Source organism: Agelaius phoeniceus, chromosome 6, assembly GCF_051311805.1.
Source record: "Agelaius phoeniceus isolate bAgePho1 chromosome 6, bAgePho1.hap1, whole genome shotgun sequence".
NCBI classification, from domain to species: domain Eukaryota; kingdom Metazoa; phylum Chordata; class Aves; order Passeriformes; family Icteridae; genus Agelaius; species Agelaius phoeniceus.
Window position 1 is genome coordinate 24,590,224 of NC_135270.1, and position 24,939 is coordinate 24,615,162.

Consider the following 24,939-nt stretch of genomic DNA (forward strand, 5'->3'; position numbering starts at 1 on the left):
TCAAGGGGAAGCAGTGGGGCAGACATTGATCTCTTCTCTCTGATGACCAGTGACAGGACCCAAGATAAAGGCCTGAAGCTGAGTCAGGGGAGGTTTAGGCTGGATATTAGAAAAAGGTTTTTCACCCAGAGGGTGCATGGGCATTGGAAGATGCTCCCCAGGGAAGTGGTCACAGCACAAGCCTGACAGAGTTCAAGAAGTGTTTGGAAAGTGCTCTCAGATGGACAGTGTGATTCTCAGGGTGTCCTGTACAGGGACTTCAGTGATCTTTGTAGATCCATTCCAAATCAGGATATTTTGTCATTCTAATAAATTATTATCTGTAAAAAGGTGGCTTTTATAGTAATCTCTTTTTCGGTATATTTCCTAGTCTAACTATTAAGTAGGGAATCTCTACATATTCATAATAAATAAACCAAATGCTGTTTCTAGCAATAAACTGTATTTTCCCGATTTTCAATGTGACTTTTTGCTTTTCACAATTTCTTTCTATTGTGCCCTATTATAGTTTTCTGGGCCTAGATATTTCTCACTGAGATTAGCTCAGTTGGTTAGAGTACTGTGCTAATAATGCCAAGGTTGCGGGTTCAGTCTCCTTTTGGGCCATTCACTTAGGAGTTGGATTCCTTGATCCTTTTGGATCCCTCCTAATTCAGAATGATATGTGATTATTATTTGTGTTTGCAGACTGTAATCCTGAGATAGTTCTTACTCTTGCCTCTTCCCATCTTTTCAATAATTTCAATAATAATTTGTATATATTACTCAGTGCATTTTTATTATGAATTATTTCTATTAATATCTTTATAAATAACTATTGTGGGTACCATATTGCATCTTTGTAGTGCTGTAACCTCTCATGACTGTTTTGATAGATGGAGATTTCTTGTGATGGAATAGAAGATGTACGCCTTTCTCTATAGTTTTGATAGCTTTGTGTCTACATAAAATCATGAATTTTTTCCTATTTGCGCCAAAAGATGTGACAATCTGATGATTTGCGAGAGCACAGAAATATGCTCATCATCCAGCTATAACACCTGTATATGGACACATAGGCATTGACTGGAGTGGGAGCTATTCTCACTCCAGACATTGAATGGAGTTATTTAAAATAGGCTCCTTCAAAACACTGGGGAAGTTTATTTTCAGGATAATTTTTTCCAGGAATGATATGCAATCTCCCATCTGAGAGCAACCTAAACACAATAGTGGTACCAGTGCTACCCTTCCTTGCCAGCTATTTCACTCCAAACAAATCTTCTCCCATAATGTCATGAGGGTGATTTCCGTCTTGTATCTTAAATGAGCTTTTGCATCTGGATGAACATTTTCCAGGTTTGGTATTCTCCCCGGTATGAGTTCTTACAAACAGCAGTACTTATTTTGTTGATTGACTAAAAGATGTTAATTTCCTGAGCTGTGTATATCTTCTGGCCAAAATTCCATATGTCAGAAAGCAAGGCTTTGTTTGAGAGCCTATAGAAGCTGTTATTATGAGGAGTCTGAAATAGTTGTGAGCTTCTGAAAGTGGCACTTCATGCAAGCCTCTCTGACCTTGTGAGGGCTTGCATTTCCAGTTGTGAGTAGCTGTTACAGGCAGCTCTGGCATGTGGTAATTGTGTGTTTTCCTCTCCTCAGGTTTTGTAAGTTACGACAATCCTGTCTCTGCGCAGGCTGCCATTCAGTCAATGAACGGCTTCCAGATCGGCATGAAGCGGCTGAAAGTCCAGCTCAAGCGCTCCAAGAACGACAGCAAGCCATACTGAGCACCCCTCCCCTCCGGGACTGGAGTGAGAAGGATCTTCTGGTAAGTTGGAGAGGAGCGCACTTAGTGATTCGAAGCCCTAAGGCTGTGTTTTTACAGTCCTGGAAGCTGATCCATGCCTTCTATCTGGCACATCTTCCCTTGAAGACTCTGCTGCAGCCTCTGCTGAGAATCCCGCTTCGGATGGAGGACAAGTTTGTGCTTTTGTTTCCAGTGTTTTACTTTGGAGTTTAGGTGCCATATCGCTGAGGTTTTTTTGTTTAGTTTTGTTTTTTTGGTTTTTTTTCCTCCCTTATTTGAAGTTTGCCGTGTTTGTAACCAGTGTGTGTTGAGAAGGACCAATGCCAGCTCCTTGGGGGTGGGGAGAGAAGGTTAAAGGGAGCAGCAGAAACTGACACCACACTGCCTTGGGGTAGAGAGGAGAAGGGAAAGCAGAAATAACACAGAACAGCTGATGAAAACAAAGATGGGCAAGGAGAACAGAGTCCTGGGTGAGAAAAAATTGACTCCATGTAGCCTTTGTCATGCCCCATCTGCTCTTTGAAATTTCCTTCACTGTATACCACGGTGAGGATTTATTAAATCATCTCTAAAGCAAGAGATGGGCTAAAAGGGTGAACACATTAACAAGCCAAAGGAAAACTGCAGTGATTTTTTTTTTCTTTGCTGTATATAAAATGGGGTTTATATAGCAGTGTGAATGTACACAGCACTTTATAAAACTATTAGACAATGTCTCTGCCCAGAAAATTTCACTCTCTGCCTACAGTGGAATACTAATGAGATGCAGTGAATTTCTCCATGTATAAGAAAACTTGACCTATGTACTTCATCTAGGTTTTGTGGAAAGGTAGAGGCAGCTTAGTCTGGATGAATACATCTGGGTCTGAAAACAATAAACTTTAGATCCCTGGTAACTGGCAGAAATTTTTGATGATTTTTCTTCTTAACAGTTGATCACATTACCCATTTCTGTGGAATAATGTCCTTTTTTTGCAGACATTGCTATGAATTCCTTTTCATAAGCATAATGTAAGTGCTGATTGTTTATTGAAATGATAACTTCCTGTTTTGTTGGGGTTTTTTGTTGTTTTTTTTTAATGAACAAAATTCATGCAGTGACTTGGTCTAGTAATTAGGTGTACCTCTCTGCTGCAGTTTTCCTTTAAGGTGGTGTGTACCAGTGCTAAACAGGCTAAACCAGGAGCTGCGGAACCAGAGTATTGAGCCATTCAGTCTTTTTCTGCCTTTTGGTACAAGCTGTTATCTTTTATATTGAAGGAGAATGGAACGCACCCCCTTAACTGAACACACACTTCTTCTGCCCACCAGTGAAATTGCTAGGGCATTGCTAAGGGCCTTTGATATTCACTGGGTTTAGGGGGCTCAAAGGACTTTTGACACTCTGGCCTGAGCTGTTTCAAGAAATCTGTGTAGAGTTCCATTTTATAACCACCAAAATCCACCTCTGTCACAAGAGGAAGTTTACAATTTCTGTGTCTTTAACAGAAGTTCAATTTACCTCATAATATCTCTTTTTCCTTGTTTTCTTTGTATTCCTGAGTTGTTAGGCTGTTTCCCAGGGCTCCAGCTAACTCTGCAGTCTGGGAGCCAGCTGCTAAATGATGTGTGTGGGTCAGATGTGGGGTCAGGACTTCGTGTTCTGCTCCAGCAGGAGGAGCACTAAACCCATCAAACCTGAGATCTCGGGTCCAAATCCCCACTTGTGTGCCGTGATCTGCTGGGAATCTTGGGCATTTCCAGGGACTGAGCCCCCTGGGACCTCAAACCTCAGAATTACAAGGCCTGATATATAACATCTGAGGGGAGCCCTTTCCACTTCTTAAATTGAAAATCAAACAGTTAATGTCAGTCTGTCCATATTGATGGCAGACAAATAAATCTGTCAGTATTATTTAAATAATTTTGTGGTGGCAAAGTTTCAAAGGCCAGATTGCCAAATTTCCCAGTTATGCTGGCATGTGGTACCCTTCTGTGTTAATTATTTGAATCTCTCTAGAAACGTAAACATACACTGAAGTGAACCATGTACACTTGAATTCTGCACCATAGGAAAGATGTGTCCTGGTTTTCTGAGAAAAGAGTGTTGGAGTGTGAAGGCCTCCAGGGTGACAATGGGATTTTTTTATATATATATATATATAAATTATATACTTTTCAAAAAAAAAGGAAAAAAAAAACCATAAAAAACATAGTTGGGAGCAACTGCTCCAAGTGCAACCTGCTGTAACCAAGAATGTTGTTTCTATTTTTATAGAAGTTTTATACCGCTCCGGGGTGGAGAATATTTATTACCTAAATTATTTCACTGGAAAAAAAGGCCAGGGTTTCGTAGAATCCTGAATGTGATTGTTTTACACACATAATGATGTGCATGATTGAAACTACTGATTTTCAGTGGCCTGTTTGCAGCCCAACAACTGCTAAACGAGGAAGATGAATGCTGTGAACCAGTGGAGGAGAGCACTGTGCTCTGGGGTCTCTACAGTCACTCTTACCTTCTTTGCATCCTACCCCACTGTACTATCCAAGACCTTTGTCCTGTTTTTCTTTTAACCTGATGCTCTGGCCTCTTTACTAGTCATTTCAGTTGCCCAAAATTAGATATTTTAGCTTCTTCATCCCATACTGTGTCCTTAATACTGTAACTTACAGATCAAGCTTGGCATTGTTGCAAATAGGTGCAACTCCTATTAATTTTGGGAGATGCACCAGTTTACTCTGTGGCTTAGTTTGATCAGTGGCTCCTCCCAGACATAATCACCTTAAGACATAAGCCCTAACTTGGGCTAGCTCTTGTGCCTTACTGGCATAACTGTAAGTATTGCCAAAAAGAAAAAGAAAATAAATCTATGCAGGTTAAATTTTAAAAGATGTGATCCTCAGATGGTTTGAATCAATGCAGTTCAGCTCTCTGAACGCAGTAGAGCTGCATGAGTTTTCACCAGCTGAAGATGTTGCCCTTTTTGTGTATTTGTTTCACATTTCCCTTTCTTGGTGTATCAATGTGTATGTTGCCAAAGTTAATAAATGTATCAAGTTTGTGACTTGGGCAGATTTTTTTTTCTGATAACAAAGAACTGATCAGATAAAGTCAACATTTCTGTGTCTGTTTGGTGGCTGCTGCTGATTGTGGGGATTTAGGCTGCTCTTGCCTTTCAGTCTTAAGCCAGTTTTCCTCCTCACTTATTAGCAGGAAAGTCTGGGGTTCTGGGGACTTGGGGCTTTTAAATTTTTAGTTCATATCATGTTCTCATTCAAGTAATGAAATCAGTATCAAATGCTCCATTTCCTGGGTAGTAAGACAGGAGTTGGGGGAGTTCAAATAAACTGCAGAAGGTTGGCTGAAGCAGCCACATGGACAAAGTATGCTATATGCTTAAAACCAAAGAACCTGATTTTCTATAAGAAAAGCTAAAAGAACTTCAGATAAAATAGAATTCCTTATTATATGTGCCACCAGGAAATACTTAAAATACTTTTAGTTTACAAGGTGGAAATGGTTTACTTCATAGATTTATTCTTTTTCTCAGGAGATATTTGATTTTACTGCAGTAACAAGGTGAAAGAATTATGAACTTAGTGTCAGTACTATAGTAAATGAAATCAACATTTCTTCAGTCCCCTAGATAATCAACAGTCCAAAATAGGATAGCTCTTTGTAGTTTAGCTTTTTTATACTACAAAGCTGGCATTATTAAAAAATACCAGCTGAGAAGACTCTCATTGGCAAATGCATCTATCAGGAAAAAGCCTTTCACCTGAATACTGAAAGTCACATATTATGATAACTCTATCATGCAAGCTGAATCTGACTGAACTGGTAATGGCTGTGGATTAGGGAAGAGCAACAAAGCAGATTGAATTTGTTCCTATTTTATTTGGAAATACCTAAAACCAACTTGGATAAAGGAAATTGCAAATGAAGGATGCAACTATGAACAGGTAAAATGCTTTGAAAGCTTCTTGTTGCAGACATTTAAACCTAAAGATGACTGATATATCCCTAGCATACCTGCCACAAAATATAAAACACAGAAGGCAGAATGATCATTATTGTGAGAATAAAACAAGGACAAACTGGAATAACTTTCTCCAAGTCTTTAAGACCTTGTCCAGCATCTCATGGTTCTGTTTTTATAGGCCAGTCTTTCCACACGGCTTTGATAAAACTCAGTCTTTGCCCTCAACATAGCTGAGAGAAATATTTGAAAAATCCATATCAAGAAAATCCCCAGACAAATCACACAGAGGGTATCAGTGATGCATGCTAAGATGTCACTTGATTCCATGCTTCTTGTTGTTTCTTATGCCTCAGTTCATGATGAATTTGCTTTTCTGGTTTAAGAGTGAAATCTTGCACCTATCTGCAAATTATCTAGAGTATTTCTTGAAATACAGAAACAAGTGCAAGAGTTGCATTGTACTCTGTTTGCTGGAGTTGGTTTAAACTCTGGACTAAAGTCCTTTCCCTTTATTGGAAAGCGTGAAAAGCAAATTCATCTCAGCAGTCCTACTAAGAGGAGTGTTGCTGATTTAGTAGACAATGTGTTTCTTGTTGCTTTGGAATGAGAATCAACACTTGCTATTCTCAAATTGTTAGATAATATGCAAATCTCACCTTGTTCTAGTCTGTAACCAGAAGCTTTGAGATGTGAAAAAGATTAGGGCCACAAAACAGGAGCTAAAAGGGAGCTGGGGGTGTGGGGAGGCAGAATAAGAAAACAAACCATATCCTCTCTCTCCTGCCTCCCACTCTCATCCCAAAATGTTCCTTGTCTCTTGCAGCTCACAAGCTGAGGGGAGGGAACAGAGGTATTTATGTCACTTAATATAAGAATTATTTTTTTATAAACTCTTCAAGAAAATTTCAGGAAACACATTTTTCTGCTCATCAAACTGGCAACAGTGACTGTAGAGCTTCTCAGAGCCCAAAATCTCCTCCTCATGAAGCCAGGGAGGTGAGGGCTGTTACATAAAAGGTTGGGAATGGAAAATCCCTGCGCAGGTCTAATGGTATGACAAGTGCTCAGCTAGGACAAGTCTTAACTTGCAGTCAAGTCTTAAGGAATTCTTCTCTGATGTGTGGGCTTTTTGTCTTGTATAATCTTTTTTTTTTTTCCCTTTTCCAAATCACCCACCCCCAGTTACACGGGCTCCTAGGGAATGAGAAGAAACTGTAGCTAAAGGAAAGAACGTGGATTTGCTGGGCTGCTACTGCCTAAGAACTTCCCATGTTAGAGTGCAAGAAAAGTCTCAAATGTCAAACCACCTGTGAATCCCTTGTGTCCTCTGTCTTGTCTCTCATGGTCTCAGTCTCTGTGGGCAAGTGTTTGCCCTGGAGTCATATTATTGGAATCGGTCTCCTGGGGAGGGAGTTTACTCTGTTCTAAACAGAGGTAGCAGACACACTGGGCACGGGGCAAGGTGACTGCATTCTAACCAGTGTGTCACTAGGCTGTGGAGCGCTCCACAGACTGGGTGCTGAGAGGGAAATCCAGGCCTCTGCTTCCATTTGGTTTCTGGCAGTTTGATGTTTACTTGGTGTCTTTCATGTACTTTGACTTTTACTTGTCCATCGTTGGCATGTGCTGCCCTTCCCTGTCAACTCCCTTCCCCAGGAGATCTCATTGTAAGTGCCCATTCTTGTTCTCTCTCTCCGTGTTTGGATGTACTGCTCTGTGTAACTCAGTGGGTCTCCCTCTTTCTGGTTTGTTTTTTTTTCTAGATTCCTGCCGTTTGTTCATCGTTGTGCCTAAAGCATGTCGATGTGGCGTTCAAGTACATCGTCCAAATCCTTGTCTCTTCAGCTTCTCTGATGCTTGAACTCTCACCTTTGACCTTGTGTTGACCTTTGATGCTGATGTGTATTTTTATTATGTTTGTTTCTTTTCTTTTTTTTTTTCTTTTTTTTTTTTTTTTTGTGCTGCCAAATTGGTTTTGCTAGAAAGACTGCTGAAGGGGAATATTTAAACTTGCATTTGAATATAAAAGAATTTCTATTTTTCTAGACCTTCGTAAGATAACCACTTGATTTTGTGAATCTGATTCTTTGTAATTTGTCTTCAGAGCAGCCTTGCTAGCATACCTTGTGGAGTATTTGTATTTCTGTGAACATACAGCCAATCACTTTCTAGGCTTAGTTTTTTTCTGTGTGCTTAGTTTTAAAAACACAGTTCGAAGAAAAAGTCAATTATATGGTGTGACTCAATCTTTCAGGAGACTTCCTAGTCACATTTTGCTGATCTGGTTTCTGTGCTTGAGGAGACAGCATGTGTTTTTATGAGTTCAAACTTGTGACTTGAAGTGGCATCAGCAGAAAACACTTGAACTACGTTTTCCTCTGATTGTAGCTACATTTTTGCCCTGACATTTACTGGTTTTTTTTAATTCTTATTTTTATTTTTTTCCCTGCTTCCCTGTGTGATTATCAGTCTGCAGTGAAAATTTGATCAAAATTGGTGTTGTATTTTGTTAAGCTCTGGCATGCTTGGTTTTTTTTGTAACTACAATCTCCTCAGCAAAATGTGATGTTTTTGTTTTAATCTTTCAAACTAAGATAGTGCCCAGAAATGTTGTGCATGTTTCCTGCTGTTTTCTTCACACCCTCGTATATATCACCTTCACCTCTCTGTTTTCTATAGTTTGTGCAAAAACTGAGCAATTTAATGGGTTTCAAAGGTATCCTTTAAATTGGTGGTTTTGGTATGACAAATATCTGATCAGAAGCCACCTGAGGGCATCTACCTGTGCACTTAGACTGTCTGCCTGACAGAGCACCTAGACCTTGCTCCATCTCCAGTGCTGTCAGAAGCTCTGAGGGTGCTTGGTTGTGCTGTTCCCCTAGTGGAAGTTTTGGTGGAAGGGGATAGCTGGGAGCAGGAAGGTGGGGGAACTCACAATATTTCTGTTTCCAAAGCTGTCAAAGCTAGGGCTCATTTCAAACACTGAGCATTTTGCACAACTCAGGGCACATTTCTGTGAAGTCCAGCCCTAATCTAATACCATCAGTCAGAGTTTGGTGGCAGAATTCTGGAAGGATCTAGGTTAGCTCATGAAATTAAGCATTTTAAATTTCCCAGAGAAAGCATTTGTAACACTGGTCCTACAACTGCTGGCTCTTTTCCCAAATGACAAGCACAATACAACAGCCTCTGAAGCTGTTACCTGAACAGGGTACCATCCCCAGCTCTCTTTTCAAGGGCCTTAGCTGGGGAATCTCTGCGGAGATTTTTTTAGTTTTTGTTTAGTTTTTAATTGGGTAATGAGCTGAGCAGTTCTGACGGCTTGCAGGATGAACTAGAACAGGTTACTGCTCTCTGGGTAGCAGGCTTCCCCTGCCCTATGTACCATCTGCACAGGTAGAAACTGGGAAGTAGCTTCTAGATGAAGGCACCTGAAGAGTGTGTGCTGTGATGAAGTTTCAGTCAGAAGCAGCAGCAAGCTAGTGTAGGTATCTTAACAGTTGAAATAATGTGAAATGGAATTCCAGGAGAAGGGGTTTTGCTGAGAAAACAAGAGTTTGATTGGATAGAGATCTTCATTTTGTCCAGTGTTTGGGATAATGTAAAGATGCAAAGATTGTTTTCTATCCTACTCCTGAGTTGGCTGAGGATACTGTATTCTCTCTAGGTGTTGACCAGAGTTGTGTAGACAGTCCTTAATCTGCTTACAAAAGAGAACCATTTGAATATGGTACATGTACCTGGGAGTGAATCGTGAGGCTGAATGGAAAAGGGTAGAGACTGGTTTATTTGGGAAGTAGGGTTGGGGGCTGGCTGCTGTTAGTCCCACAGTCTGAATGCACAGGGCTGTGTGCCAGGGGGCACTGATACCCTGCAGTGTGTGGAGGAGCTGCCAGTACGTTTCTGTACGTGTGCGTTTGGTTCCGTAAGGAACCTTGGGGAAGCCTGTGGAAAAATAGCTGAAGAAAACCAAAATGCCAAATGTTGGGTGTTTCTTTCCTTTCTTCTTTCCTTTTCTTCCTTTGGTTGTTTTAATTGTTCTGTGGTGGTTTTAATGGATTTGAGACAGTGGAGCAGCAGCTGCCTTTCTGATTTTTGGCTGCTTTTTGTGAATAATTTAAAAAGAAAATTTACATTTTGGAGACAAACCTGTGGGCTTTTTTATTGGTACAAACATTGTATTTAACACTAGGGGTTTTGTACAGTTTTTTGCCTTTTCTACTAGAAAACAATGTAAAGTGATTCACAATGTGATGAGAAAACAAATTGCCACTATGACCAAATGTAGAGTCTGTTCTGCAGTTAACGGGATTTAATCAACTCGAAGTCGTGGTTCAGTCGTAGAAATGCTTTTCTTTACCTTGTTTGAGCTGTTCCTTTTTTTTCTTGTTTTGATTTGCAAAACAAAATGTCTTTTTGTGTGAAATTGTGTTGTACTCTGTAGAGAATTACAGATTTTACTTTAATGGTTTAAAAAGCAGAGGAGCGCGTGTTGCTTTTCTGATCTGATCACAGAGTTTGTGTAGTGGATTTAAAAATGAAAAGATTTGTTACAGGTTTGGAACAAGCGAGTATGTGTTAAAGGAATTTTCTTCCTTTTGTGTGTGTGTTTTTTTTTTCTTTTTGTCCCAAAGGGCAACTTAAAGCTGTTTTAATTGCACAGACACACCGACAACAAGTCATTTTGTATATGCCAAGTGTGGTACCTTCCTATGTTTATTTGCTATTAAACTGTTTGAGAAGAGTCTTTGTGTGTTGTATTTGTGTCTTAAGCTTGAGGTTCTTTTTGGGGTTCAAGTGTGAGAAGATGAAGAGAAAGATGAGAGACCTATTTTACAGTTTCTTAGCTGTGAGACACAAAAATATTCATGGCCCAGTACCACTTGTTCTGGATGTACAATATCACACTGGACTTTTGTTTCTGTGTAAATGAGCTACTTTGAGTGGAAATGGAAAATGTTTTCAGGTTGATATATGTCCATTTTGGAACATTTGAAAGTCAAGTCCTCCTTAGATACAGAAAAGCTGAGGATCTTGGATAATGCAAATATGGTCAACACTTAGGAGTGAGGAGTGGGCATATCCAGCCTCACAGAACTGGTGCCAAGCAGTGATGTGCCTGTCCATGCACTTGTGCTTCAGGGTGTTTCAGGGGCTCAATACTTTGGGCAGAGCAGCAGCCCTCAGCTCTGCAGGAGCAGCACCAGTGCGTGGTGCTGTGTGGGATTAGAGAGGCACCAACTTATGCCCCTCTCACAAGCTGCACACTTGCCACTGCCTCCTTCCCCTTCTAGGAGCACAGCCAAGCTGGCTGAATCTGTCCTGGTTCTGCAGCATCAGGTACCTGCAGCCCTCAGTGCTCCTCATCCTGGAAACACTACACAGGGAAACTGCAACTGGATTTGGATTACTTACTAGTGATAAGCAAAGGCTCCCTGCTTTGCTCTTAGAACTAAGATATATTTTATGATATCTCATTTCAAATTAATAAAAAGTATTTGGCATAGCCAAAGCATTTAGAAACCTGCCACAATTTTGACACAATTATTGCCTCTCTCAGAAGGAAAGTACCACAATGGCCATGATTTTGCTGCATTTCTGAAAGCTCCTAAAATTCCCTGATGTTATTCATTCCTTCTGCTGTCTTGCATCTTGGAGACTTGCAAGCGTTATTAGGACAGCTATGTTTCTCCTCCTTGTCCTTTTCCTGTGTTATCTGGGATACTCTGTTTCACCCCATCACTTCCTACATGATTGTAAATCTGAGAGCACTTGCAAAGCATCAGGATTCAGTGCTGCATTCCTTGCCCTGAGCACACCAACTGGGGCACGAGGCACAGAGCCACCTGTTACAGACTGCCCTGCCATCCCTGCAGTTAATTTGCAGCTGTTGAGGAGAGAGGCTGCAGGGGTTTCAGTTTAGATACAACTTGAGGCCAAGGATGGAGAGAAACAATTGAATCAGGAAAAAAGGGTTTGTTTAGGCTGAATGGAAGATTCCAGCTTGTGCAGAAAGTTTACTTACCTTGTCTTACACAATCAAAGCTTTGCCAACTACATCTTACAGAACTGACACCAGATCTCTCTTGGGTCAGAGGGTTTTTTGTTTGTTTTTTTTTAAGGCTTTTTATTCAATTTAAAAGGCCACCACAAATCTGTACACAATCAAACTGCACCTAAGAGCCAGTATAATAATCTCTGAAAATAATCAGCATTTTCACATGAGTTGTTACATTTATCAGCATTTGTAGGAAATACATGAAGTTGTAGATGAAATTCTGATGCTGAATGTTCTAGGAGAAACCTTTTTCTTCTCACATCCACCTCCACCTTTCACTATTTGTTTTGGCTCCAGTCTTCCTGATTTTACCTGCCACATTTTGCTCTCTTCATGAGGCCAGGAGTCACTGAGGGCATTATGGAGAGCAGGGGGAGGAGGAGAAGCAGGTCAGTGTGGTCACTCAGAAGAAGTGAGTGCATGAGCCACTGCATGTATGACAGGTAAGATTCCCTAATTTGATGTTGCCAAGCACCATTCAGGCTCATTTATTTGCACTTCCTAAGGAGAAACTGTGGATCATTGACTGTAGAAGCTGTACCTGAATCTTCAATGAATTACAGCTATCTTGAGTCACAGACAGGTGCCATTTCTTTTTTTGAAGTAGCACAGGCAGGCAATGTTGATCTTTTATCCCTCCTTATTTAGGCAGCTGCAGCTGGGCTCAGAGTGGTATGTTCCATATCAGAGCATGTTCCTGGTTTTTTGAAAATGACCTGTTTGAACTTGATGGATTTACCCTTTACTTTACTAGGATGTTTTTATCTCAATAGGTGAGTTGCAAATTGATTCCTAAGAAACTAAGTACTGTTTCATAGTGCTCAAAAGCAAGGAGCTAAAGTGAGGTTAACAAAATGCAGGGCAGATCACCTCCTGTAAGATGGGTTTTGTCAGACTGCAAGGCACCCTCTTCATTTTGGCTGTGCTGTGTGGGGAAGGGAACAGTTCTTCTCTGACCTGGTCCAAAAGAATCTCAGGATGAGTTTGTGTTACAGGCAGCTCACCTGTGCAAGGTTAATTTTGCAAAGTAGTCTGATCTACCAAGAATGATGAAATTTTTGTTTTCCCCATTCCTGAGTCCTGGCTTGATTCTGTTACATGGCAGGCTCCAGTGGCTGCTTTCCTGGCCGCTTCTCCAAGTGTAGAAATCTGAATGGCCTCACCATTGTCATTTTCTTCCATGGGGACTGATCTGCATCTTGTTTCCATCCCACCACCTACATCTAGAGAGACATAGAAGAATTACTGCAAGGAGAGATTTTTTAATATTCTGAATCAGACTTTTATGCAAATCCTAAAATCTATAAAGTACCTAGCTAATAATTTCAACAGTGATGCTGAAGTGATTTTTGCACATTACCCAGCAGTGCCTCACCATTAGTTTTCTTCAGGTTCTGTAGATTTTTCCATAATTTCTACTTCCAGAGTTTGAGACTACATATAATCTATGCTGAAATATCATCTAGCACATTACATCTCTGAAAAATAAAGCTAAGTTAAATAATGCAAATATCATACTGTTTATGAGCTCCCAAAAGAGAATCACTCTTACTGTAGCAAAACCCTTCTACAATTTAAAACATTTTTCTTTTTGAAATATTTTTCTGGGGGAATTTTGGATAAAGGACAGATGTAACCCCTTAAAATCATGAGTGCTATGATGTAAAGACTCTGGGTAGACTATTGTTCTTTATTTTGTGACTTGCTTTCTTTAAGGATATTACCTCAGGAAGGCTCCCTTGGGTTTTTGTTGACAGACTGGGATAGTCTGATTGGTAACCTTTGAGGTGATTCTGTGGGTATTTACCTTTGCTTGGGGAAGAATTGCAACCAAATTCACCAAGAATCAGGGAACCAGCTGGAGACATGACTGGTTTTGCAGGCAGGTCTGTTAAAACTTCAAATTCCTTCTCTTTGCCCAGTAAAAGAATCACAAAACCGGTTCCTGGAATGTCTGCATCTGAAAAACATTCAATATCCCTGTAGCATTCTCCACCTGCCCCCCTCCTCCCAGGTTTGGTGTATCTTCTTAAGAAGGACTGAATAGATCTCTGGACCACCAAGGCTGCAGCACGTAGGTGAGAGTATTAAACTGGCTCCTAGAGGAACCAGTCTGATTTTTTCAACAGAGTGTGGGAGACATAAAGCTATCTTTTAATGGGACTAACGCCTCTCCTGCAACCAAAAAGTGCAGATACCTGTTGTTCTGTGTCTTTATTGTTATTCATCATAAAAGATCATCAACTTCTGGATGCAGAACTTAAGCAGTGCCATTGACAACTTCTGTTGGAAACTTTTGGAGGACTGCCACACTCATCTCATGACAGGGAGCAACATTCAGTCAAGAACAAAGGTTTTCAGCATGGTTAGCTCCTTGTCCCTAAAATTAGGAAGTCAGAGGTGTATTTGCAGCAAATCTGTGACAGAGCCAACCTATGTCCATAAAAACAGTCCATGATGCCAACTGAGGTCCTCAAAAGGGAGTCTAATTTCGTACCTAGCAAAGTATCAAGTACATTGTTGCAAGTGTAACACTGCACGTGTGTACACACTGAAGTTGCCTTGTTCACACCTGACTTTTAAGTCATGTATTTTTCCTAAAGCTATTATTCTACCTGAGTCTGCTTCCTCCCAAGCTAGCCCACCACCAGCAGTGCTTGTCTAAGGAGATGGCCAGAGAGGAAAGAGACAGCCGAGGCATCCCGAGGCTGTGACTGCAGCCAATTGTCTCTCCCTGGGGTATTTATAAGCTACATACCAGCAGGCAGGGGTGGGCAGTTGGCACCGTGACCTTGGGAGCTGGGGAGCCTGACTAGAATTCCTGGGAGCCACGTGAGCTGGACTGGCAGGAGCAGCTGCAGCCAATGGGGAGGAGACCAGCACTGGCTGTTCAGATTGAGTTTCACTCCTGTGGCTTGAGATTTTTCTCTTTCTCTCCCTGTCGTGCTTTTGCTCTTTGTTTACGGGATTGGACAGATGAATGCACTGATGGAGCCCTAGCAAGCAAGATGTTTGCCTAGTGGATTTGGGATTCTGCCTTCAGTGCTGAGCAACCACTTCTTGCCATTGCCTACCACAGCTCCAGCCCCATGACATGGCTGGGCTCTCATGGCTCTGGGCCCTCTGAGCACACAACCCGCCCTCTTCTAGTGGGGCATTTTATGTTGTGCTCTCTTGTAAGCACATCCTTTTTGCTATCCTTAGAGGTCAGTGTATGAGGCTTTTTAATCCATGGGAGATGGGTCAGGACCAGACAAAGCAACAGATAGAGAAAGGACTCCATCTTTACCAGTCTAATCAGACCGAAAAGGCCCTGCGAGTCTGGATGAGGGTTTTGGAGAAGTCTGCGGATCCTGCTGGCAGGTTTCGGGTTTTGGGTTGCCTCATCACTGCTCATGCAGAGATGGGCAGATACAAAGACATGCTGAAGGTAAGGTGAACTGGAGATGAATGCATGCCATTGTGTCGCACCGCGATGGAACGTGGCTGGAGATCAGAACCTGAAGTGGGGGGTGTTCTGTGTGTAACAGAAAATACCAGCTATTGAGTGCATGTTCTGGGCTGCTGTGATCACTGTGCTCACCAAGAGCTCCAGCCCACAAGATACACAGAATATGATTTTTCACTGGGTCTGGTTCAGGATTCCTGGGTTATTTACATTCTCTAGTTTACATCATTTACATTATTTACATTCTCTAGTTTTTCATGGGAAGCTGTCTTGATTATTTCCCACATACAGGCACACCATGTTATCAGGCTTCAGGAGCAGGTATGAGAACAGAGCCTTTGTCCACTACAAGCTGTTTACATTCTGTGTGTCAGCATAAAAGGACAACTCTAAGTGGATTCTGTAGAATAAGTATCATTCTTGTGGAGACATGTCTGTTATCTTGTTCAGCTTCTGGCTGATATCTAAAATAGATCTTATATTGGGGTTTTCTAATTGCAATTATTTGTTTGCCAGGGGGCTGAACAAGAGGGAAAAGAAGATGCTGTTTTGGTGAGGTAATTGAGACATCCCAGATGTCTCACAATTGAGGTCAGAGAGCAGCTTCCAGTTGCCAGGACAGTATAGAAGAAAGGAGGAAGGATATGGGGCTTGATGGAAGAGTGGTAAAAAGCAGCTGAAGTTACATTTCAAGCACATGAGGATAAACAGTTTAATTAAATGAACAAAAAGAGGCTGGTTTGTGGATCTGAGAAGTAAGAGGATTTGTACAGAGAGCAGCAGGCAGCATTTGGGAGGGCAGCTCAAGAATCTGTAAGACAAGGCAAGATAGTGTTGTAATAGTCTTAAGAAGCCATCCCAGCCTGAAATAGGGTCTTACTAAAGGGCTTTGATATCCTCGTCCTGATGGAGGATATCAAAGTTTTGGGTTGCCTCTTACTAGACTGGCCATCATTCAGCATTTAGAACAAAATGTGAAAGGGGTGTCTACATCTCATTGAAAAGATTTTGGTAGCTCTGTTTGGAATTGGAGCAAGGAGAGGGGAACACCTCACTGGTAAAGCCATGCACATGTCAAAGCCCTATATTGAAACCAAATACTTAAGATGAAGAAGAAAGGAGGGATATTAATACCCCTTGAAAACATTTGAAGACAAACAATTTTGTTAAGTGGTATGAAATTAGGTGCTGGCAAAAACAACAGACTGACTGGGGAAGAAAGAAGAAAAAAAGGGTAAGATGTAGCTACCTGAAGGAAGTACTGAAAACTTCATGGAGAAAAAAAAAAAAAAGGCAAAGGAGTGAGCTTAGTATACCCAAACATAATTCCTTCCCTGAGAAAAGAACAGAAAGTGGGATCAGAGTAGGTGAATTTTAGTTCTTCACAGCATTAGGAAGGAAAAATGGCTTCAGTCAAACTGAAGATTTTACAGAGCAACTGGTCAAAGGATAGAGAAAGGAGAACTTTAGCAATAAGCCATTGAGAGAGGAAATATCCAGAGAAAATGAGTCAAAATTAAATGCATGAAATAAAAAGTAATTTAAGAAGGGCTGTGATGCTCAACCTCTTCTGAAGAGGAAAAATTACACCAAGAGAAGAGGCTGTGGCAACCAGGAAATACTGAAGAACTTGTGCAAGATTAAGGGAATGTGGAGAAGCATGAGCTAGCGTGCACCACTGAGTCCACATAGGAGCTTTCCTAAACTGTAATGGAAATGAGAAGATGATTACAAACCCAACATACACAGTTTATGGTTGGTGATGTTTGGGGGTTTTGTTTGGGTTTTTTTGTGGTTTTGTTTTGTTGTTTTTTGGGGGGTGGTGGTTGTGTGTGTTTTGTTGTTGTTTTGGGGGGTTTTTGTTTTGGTTTGGGTTTTTTTGTTGTTGTTTTGATTTTGTTTCCAAAGAATGTAAAATGTTCTAGTAGCCTAAATTATTATGTGTAGCCACTATATAAAAAGGAAGTAATTGATTCCTTTGGAATTTGCCATCCATAATCCTGATAATGTCTAATGAAAATTGCTAACTATTTACCTTCGCTACTGATACTAATTCAAGCCAGCTTGAATGCTTGTGCTTGCTTCATCACAGAACATAAAGAGTTAATGCTTAGAAGAGTTTGCAGCTGGAAAGAGACTTCATGTAAGAGAAGAGTATGCAACAAATCCTGGAGGTTATAGAACCAAGACTGTCAAGATCAAGACTGCAATTTATTAGCAGAAAATTCCTTAAAGAAGTAGCCTACTTTTTTCTATTAATAGAAAAAAGTATATTTTATATATACTAATAGATACTATTATAGATATTAATATATATACTAATAGATACATTCAATATATAATAGATATACTAATAGATATATTAGAGATATAATAGATATATAATAGATATTATTATATATACTAATATATACTATTAATATACTACAGTATATTAATAGAAAAAAGAATATTTCAATAGCTTAGGAATTCCAGAGAAAGTGGGATACATTACAATGAGTGGAAGAAAACAGAACTGCATTGTGTCAGATGTTTCCTGCTTCACCAGCTTCCCTTTAGGGCCATTTAACAGCTGTTTTCCCCTTACAGCCAGCCTAGTTCATCTTCCCTGCCCTGAGACTGTGTGAAGAGAGGGAGAGGTTTCTTCTGAGTCTTCATAGGCCTTTTAAACCACCAGATAACTGCTCAGTGCATACAATGCTTCTCCATGTGCTGATGGCCTTGTCTGCCCTGCTCAGAGATGAGACTCTTTCTCCAGTACAGGGTGCTACTCTGTGGGTGCTTGAGCTGTATTTAAATAACCTACACACTTTTGTAAACACTATCTTCTCTACTTAAAGTTTGCAGTGGTCCAGATTGACACAGCACGGGAGCTGGAAGACCCAGATTTCCTTACAGAGAGCTACCTAAACCTGGCTCGCAGCAATGAGAAACTCTGTGAATTCCAGAAAACAATCTCTTACTGTAAGACGTGCCTCAACATGCAGGGTACCACTGTGAGCATGCAGCTGAATGGCCAGGTGAGCCTCAGCATGGGCAATGCCTTCTTGGGCCTCAGCATTTTCCAGAAGGCTTTGGAGTGCTTTGAGAAAGCTTTACGCTACGCACACAACAACGATGACAAGATGCTGGAGTGTAGAGTCTGCTGCAGCCTTGGGAACTTCTACACCCAGATAAAGGTACAGTAACCTAAGGGACAGGAGGATGGTTGCCCCACAGATTCAGGGAAGCACTGGAAATCACATGAATTTCAGCCTTTGTCTTTCCTATAGGAAGTGCTGAGAGAGCACTGTAAGCTAAAATCCCTTTGTAAAATCCAAATGGGGTACTCTCCTCCACAGTAAGGATGGGAGGATTAGTGTCATGTTTACACAGCACAGCAGAAGCAGCTGTGAATATGTGTGTTGAAAAGATCAAACTTAGCTTCAAAGAAGATCACATCAGAGACACAGGGCTGGCAGCCAAAACTCATGGACTCTCTATTTCTACCACTGTTGTAGGCAAATAGCTGCCAGCAAGCTGTAGGTAAAATCAGACAGGGACTGAGCACAGGGGTGATTTGCCAGTTCTAACTTCTAGTACAAACAGCAAAAAATAGGTTTTTCTCACAAAGTCCTGATTTCTTCACTCATAGAAGATCATCACATGAAGTGTGGTGACCAAAAATAAAGAAAATAACATTGTGCTGAACACTTTTCAGGTGTGAAATAAGAAGGGAGAAAGTAAATTTGAGAATCTGTGGTTTCCTTTCTGCATTGTGGAGAATAAAAAAAAAATGAGGACTTTTTCACTTCTGCAGTCTTATATAACTTACTTGAAAATGGTTTTAGATATTAAGATAAGTTTTACATAATTATTGTAAAATAAGATTTATTTCTAACATGCTTTTAATGCAAAAAAAAAAGATGTTTAAAATGTATTATTACTTTTTGTGAATTTGATGAGGCCAGGAGTCTTAGTTCCTCTTTCCTGCAATGATGGATAAAGAGCTTCTTGGAGATCCAAACTCACCGTTTAGAGAAAATGAAGGCTACATGTAGATGTAACAAGTAGAGATGATGTAAGAGCAGAGAAAGTTTTCAGCCTTTGCTTATAGAGGAGGGTAAATGGTTCCTGCAGAATAAAGTTGTGGCATACTACATAAAATTCATTTGCTGGGTCATTGCCCCAGTGTCTTGAACCCAGAGAATAATAAGGATTCAGTATATGGCAATTCCATCTTTTGCAATTTGATATCCACCACAATACTGCACACATGGAAGAGGAGCAGCATGAGTTTAACGATGTGCAGAAATCTGGTAACTGTTGCAGTGTTAGTAAATGAAAAATAGCTGGTCTTTTTCCTTCCCACCTTTTTGCTTTATTTTTGCTGTGACTGCTGTCTGTGTGCTTGTTGCCTTACAGGACTATGAGAAAGCCCTGTTTTTCCCATGTAAAGCAGCTGAGCTGGTGAGTGACTACGGGAAGGGCTGGAGCCTGAAGTACCGTGCCATGAGCCAGTACCACATGGCTGTGGCCTATCAGAAGCTGGGGCGCCTGGCAGACGCCATGGATTGCTGCGAGGTACGGGGCACGGGCACGGCTGGGGCTCTGCCAGGGCATCCTGCCATGCCCCTGCAGCAAGAGAGATACCCTGCCATCCACACTGCAGAGCTTCCTGATGCCTTCCAGTCTTAGAGCTGTAGTTTCTGTAGCCAGAGGGCTTCAAAATTCGGGTCTATGAATGGTCCTTGGTTAGGGACATGTGAAAAATATTTTCCTTGCCTTAAAAGATGGTGCCATTTCTTCAGAGCTGAGCTTTTAGTGGCTGGAGTCCAAAGTCCCAGCCTTGCTGTTTTGAACCAGGAACAGGCTGTTCTACTGACCAGAGGCAATTTCTTGCAGGAGTCCATGAAGATTGCCCTGCAGCATGGTGACCGGCCACTGCAAGCACTGTGTCTGCTCTGCTTTGCAGATATCCATCGCAGTCGCAGGGACGTGCAGGTACAGCTCCTTCCTGCCAGGAAGGATAGGAAGAATAGCAAGAGGGCATGAAAAGAGTTCATAGCAAAACATGTGCTTTCCTCCCTGTGTCTGCAGACAGCCTTTCCTCGGTATGATTCTTCCATGAGCATCATGACAGAGATTGGGAACCGCCTGGGCCTGGTGCAGGTGCTGCTAGGAGTGACTAAGTGCTGGATGATCCAAAAGGAGCTGGACAAGGTCAGTTACAAAATTGTTTCTACAGAGGTTTGTAGGACAAGACTAGAGCACAGTCTTGTACTGCACAGTTCAGAAGAGGGTACAGTTCAGAAGAGACCTGTACCCCCTTGGTTCTACCAACAGGGTCTGTTGCTTGTAGAGTTATATTTCTCTGAATGGTCTCTCTCAGCCAGGGATTTGTTAGTAATGGTAGGAACATGCATTCTGAGTCAGAGTGCTAAGTTACAGAATTGCCTCATTAGTCAATCCTGATGACTTTTAAGTTCTATGCTGAGAAACCAGCACTGGAGGAAGGAAGCCTTATGCTCTGAAATAGATTCCCCTGCCTACTTTTTAGTTCTATGACTAGGCTCATTGATGTGCTAATGATGTTTAGACAGCTCTACAGCTCCACCATGTGCTTTGCAGGCAAATGTGGCACAAAATTCTTGGAGAAACTTTGACGGTCTGTAAACTCTGATGTGAAACAGAGGAATGAGAGCAGGAATTTATTTGGGGATAGATAACCAGTCAAGATAGAACAAGGGGTGAAGTTACTTATAAAAAGGCGTAGACAGTGTGTATGTGTGTTAAAGTCCAGACTGCAGTAGATGCAGCACATTTGCATGGCAGGAACATTACTCAGCCACAGAATTAAATGCTCAATGGTTAGCCCTGAACTAGCTCTGAACAACTGTACACAGTGCCACATCAAGATGCTGGTTGGGTCTAAATATGATGAAATTTCGCTCTTATCACTCATATTGAGACACCAAGAATTTTAACTCAAATGAAGCAACCCGTGTTGCTGGACATCAGTATGTCCAGCTAGACAGGTTCAAGGTGCTGTCAGCATCAGAGTGCCTCCATCAGGGAATCAGTTGGGTGAGACACACGGTGCAATCTCAGTAAGTAAGCACAGTGTTTGTTAGCAATGGGAAGAGAAACTGTGGACTTGAAAAGCTAGCTCAGTATCAAAAGAATTGGACAGGACACAGCAGGTAGGCCTCTGCAGGAGACAATATTCAGAGCACTCATCAAACTCTTCCATTCACTGATTCTATCTCGAGCCACTGTCTGATATCAAGCAGCTCTCACTTGTGAGAACATTATGTGGGCTTTGCACAGAATTCTAATCTCACCAAATCCCACAGAAGAAGAAAGTGGAGGAATCTTGTATTCTGTTCCAGGCAATAGAGGGAAGTCTGCCCTGCTGGGTCAGGGACCTTATGTCTGTTGACCAAATGTGACTTCCTTAGATGTCACATCCCTGAATATTCACCCAAGCCTGTTCTTCAACTTGGCAGGCCCAGTTTCCATTTCTCATGCTACTCATCCCTGTATCAGTTACTTAATAAAGCAATTTGCTAACTTTCCACTTGCAGATTCCCTGTTTTTGCTCAAGCTTCTTCCATCTTCCCAGTCTCTTTCACCAGTTAGTCCATTTTATTTGCATGTAATGTAATCAATGCTATTCCAGATCCTCCGAAGCTGCTCACAGCTTGCTTGCCCTCATTCTTGCGCAGTCCAAGACAAACTGTCCCCTAGACTTTTCAACATCCTTTCCCTTACTCCACACATTTCACTTTGATTCTTGTTCACAATCATTAATTTCAGGAGTTTTCAGTACACAGTCTTCCTAAGCACAGTTCTCAGTTATGTTCTCCCTGCTGGCCTTTAGTTCCTGCTTTCCTCTCCTACATTTTCTTATCCTAGGCTGTTGCTGCCACCACAAGTCTAATGCCATCTCCTCTGCATTCACAGAACATTTTTGCATCTCATCTGGTCCTCTCCTCCTACAACAGCAGTAATGCCAAATTATAGGGTAGAAATTTTATAATGTTCCTCCTGAAAACTACTGCATCACAAGGGAGACCTCTTCTTCCCCTTGGACAAATAGGAAGCAGATCTCAATAGCTCTGGAAAAGAGAGACTAATTATCAGAACAGCAAGGAACACTGTGACATCTAGGTGAAAGTAGGGAGTCATTTGGTATGACAGCTGCTATGCTAAATATTTCCTTCAGATTTTAAAATTGGATAGCAGAACACTCCTACATCACACCATGTGTAAGTAAGGCAAGGTGGATATGTGAACAGCAAGGAAAAAAATGGATAAGTGTGGTGCATTGGTGCTGGTGATCCTTTTCCTCACCTCTGGTACAAGTGAAATTGAAGTTGCCCAACAATTATTGAGCCTGCAAGGTAGGATGGGGACAAGGCTTGCTTTGCCATCCCAGCCCCAAATGAGCATGTGGGACTGAGTTTAAATAAGTCTGTATTCTCTCTGCTTGGGGACCAGCCTCTGCCAACACTGACACTGAGTGTCTGTGACAGAAATGTAGCTCTTGCATTACTTGTGGTCCTTCAGAAACCAGCTTTTTCTTACGGATTAACTTTTGGTAGGGGAGGGAAATCTGCCCTCCCAAAAAAAGCTTTTTTGATTCTCCAGTGTTACAGGGATACTTGTTAATCCAAATTTTACTCTGTACTTCTTTACCTCTTTTTTTGAATAATTCTTACAGGACATTCATAAAAGCCTGGTTTTCATATATTTGGCTGAGAACTAACAACCAGTGCTCTCAATTCACAGGCTCTGGAAAGCATTGAAAAGGCACAGGAGCTGGCAGAGGGACTAGGGAACAAGGTAGGATCCTTTTCAGCATTCTTCATAGTCTTATGTCAGGCAATATAAGATGTCAAACATTGAAGGCTTGTCGTTGCTCATTAGCATTCCTATTAACCAGTGAGTGTTTGAGATTTGCTTTGTCACTAAGTGTTTGGTTGTGGGCAGTTGCACAGATAATCATCAGTATGCAAGTCTGAAAAATGAGTGAGGAGTCACAATGGGATAGGCAAAGGAGAATGAGAAGCAGTGAAAATGGGGTGTGAAACAGACAGAGAACTAGAGGATTAGAAGTCTCTTCTGAAAAACATTTTTGCCCTGAGCAGCTGCTGAACTGTGTGATGGCTGGAGGCAAAGGAAAGTGATGTATGTCAGGGGTAGCTCAGGGAAACCATGAGTGGAAGAGCTGCTGAGTGTCTCAAACCTGGTGTTACCTTTTGTGACACAAAGAAGAAGGGTTAATGACTGGAATTGTTGAGGCCTGCTGATGTTTCTCCAGCTGGCTGATGGGGCTGTGGTGTTCCCACTCCTGTTTCTGGTCTGTGTTCATCCTGTTGTTCACTTGTCTTACGTTTCTGTCCTTCACCTGCAGCTCGGCCTGCTGAAGCTCCACTGCCTGTGTGAAAGGATCTATCGCACGAAGGAGCAGCAGCAAGAATTGCGTGACCATGTAGTGAAGTTCCATGAATGTGTGGAGGAGATGGAGCTGTACTGTGGCATGTGTGGAGAGTCCATTGGGGAGAAAAACAACCAGCTCCAGGCACTACCTTGCTCCCATTTCTTCCATTTGAAGTAATTATCTGGAAGCACTAAAATTATTATCATTACATTAGTCATAGAAAAGAGCTGCTTAAGCCCACAGCAGTCCTATGCACACTGTTCCCCAGGTCTTTGTCTTGATCCTGCCTTGCAGGATCCCATTGCAGTGCTAAGAGTCTCACAGCCTTGGAGGGTGAGATTTAGCCATCATATCCATCACACTCCCACTTGTCCCCTAAATAATTATTTACTGATGTCCTCACTTTGTAGGTGGTCAGCCCAGTTCACAAATTCTTATTTGACTCCTCCTGGGGAATCAGTTCTTCACTCCCAGGGGCAGTTTGGCTTTTTCCCACATCCCCTCACTTTCTCCCTTGGCTAGTGGCAAACAGAGGTGAAGAAGTTGCTCAGGCTGTTATCATGCTACTGCCATGAAAGAAGTTAGCTGCACCATCATTTTACCGTAGAAAAAACCACGAGTGTTACAAAACACTCTGAAAACTAATCGGGAAACTAAGAATTTAATAACAAAGTTTCACACTGACACCAGAATTAGCATCAAACTACTGGGCAGTGAGAGATGTCCGATGAGCTCTGGGGACTTGTCTCCAGCAGTACAGAACAGACTTTTGCACAGGAATTTGCCCAAGTGCCTCCCTGGAAGGGACGGGGAGGAGATGCAGTCTCTGCCGGTGGCGGGCGGGCCACGGGGAATAGCTCTGAGGTGTACAATAGCCGCGGAGCCGCCCTGGGGAAGCCTCCGGCCGCGGAGACCCCCCCGACCCGACCTCCTCCCGTTGCAGGTGCCTCCAGACCAACGGGACCCGCGGCTGCCCCAACTGCCGCCGCTTGTCGGTGAAGCCCGGCTACGTCTGACCGCCCGGGCCCGGCGGGGACTGACGGAGCCGCTCCCGGGCCCCCTCCGGCTGTGCCTGGCGGGGCCGCCTCGCAGCTCGACCCGACCCCCCCTCCCCTCCCCGTCCCTTCCCCGTCCCTTCCCCTCGCTGCCGTGTAGGGGCACTGGCTGTAATAAAGGCTTTCTCCGGGACACCGCTCCGTCTGCCTCCAGCGCCGCGCCGCGCCCCGCCCCGCCATGGCACCGCCCCGCCATGGC

The 24,939-nt window shown here is 42.2% G+C and overlaps 2 protein-coding genes across 23 annotated transcripts in view; both read left to right on the top strand.

Annotated features, from left to right (window-relative positions):
- The window catches only part of CELF1 (CUGBP Elav-like family member 1), a 58,594-nt gene extending 48,096 nt beyond the window's left edge, over positions 1–10,498 (top strand). For 21 of the 22 annotated variants that reach the window (XM_077180041.1, XM_077180045.1, XM_077180048.1 and 18 more), the window contains one exon: positions 1,642–10,498. In XM_077180041.1, the coding sequence (XP_077036156.1) occupies positions 1,642–1,769 (128 nt within the window). In that variant the 3' untranslated portion in view covers positions 1,770–10,498. The remainder of the gene's footprint in view (positions 1–1,641) is intronic. The other variant, XM_054635170.2, reaches the window with a different exon arrangement.
- Positions 10,499–14,640: 4,142 nt separating this feature from the next.
- RAPSN (receptor associated protein of the synapse) lies at positions 14,641–24,804 on the top strand. The gene is made up of 8 exons (XM_054634637.2): positions 14,641–15,242; positions 18,101–18,439; positions 19,665–19,823; positions 20,145–20,243; positions 20,340–20,462; positions 23,034–23,087; positions 23,659–23,858; positions 24,629–24,804. Exons 1-8 carry the CDS (start codon positions 15,027–15,029, stop codon positions 24,699–24,701), a joined length of 1,263 nt encoding a protein of 420 aa, XP_054490612.2. The 5' UTR covers positions 14,641–15,026; the 3' UTR covers positions 24,702–24,804.
- The last annotated feature ends 135 nt before the right edge of the window (positions 24,805–24,939 follow it).

What these genes read in the sequence shown, in the direction of transcription:
- RAPSN (XM_054634637.2), top strand. Translation starts at nt 15,027, where the DNA reads ATGAGGCTTTTTAATCCATGGGAGATGGGTCAGGACCAGACAAAGCAA. An exon ending in GATACAAAGACATGCTGAAG is followed by an intron (nt 15,243 to 18,100) that starts GTAAGGTGAACT and finishes CTCTACTTAAAG; the next exon opens with TTTGCAGTGGTCCAGATTGA. An exon ending in ACTTCTACACCCAGATAAAG is followed by an intron (nt 18,440 to 19,664) that starts GTACAGTAACCT and finishes GTTGCCTTACAG; the next exon opens with GACTATGAGAAAGCCCTGTT.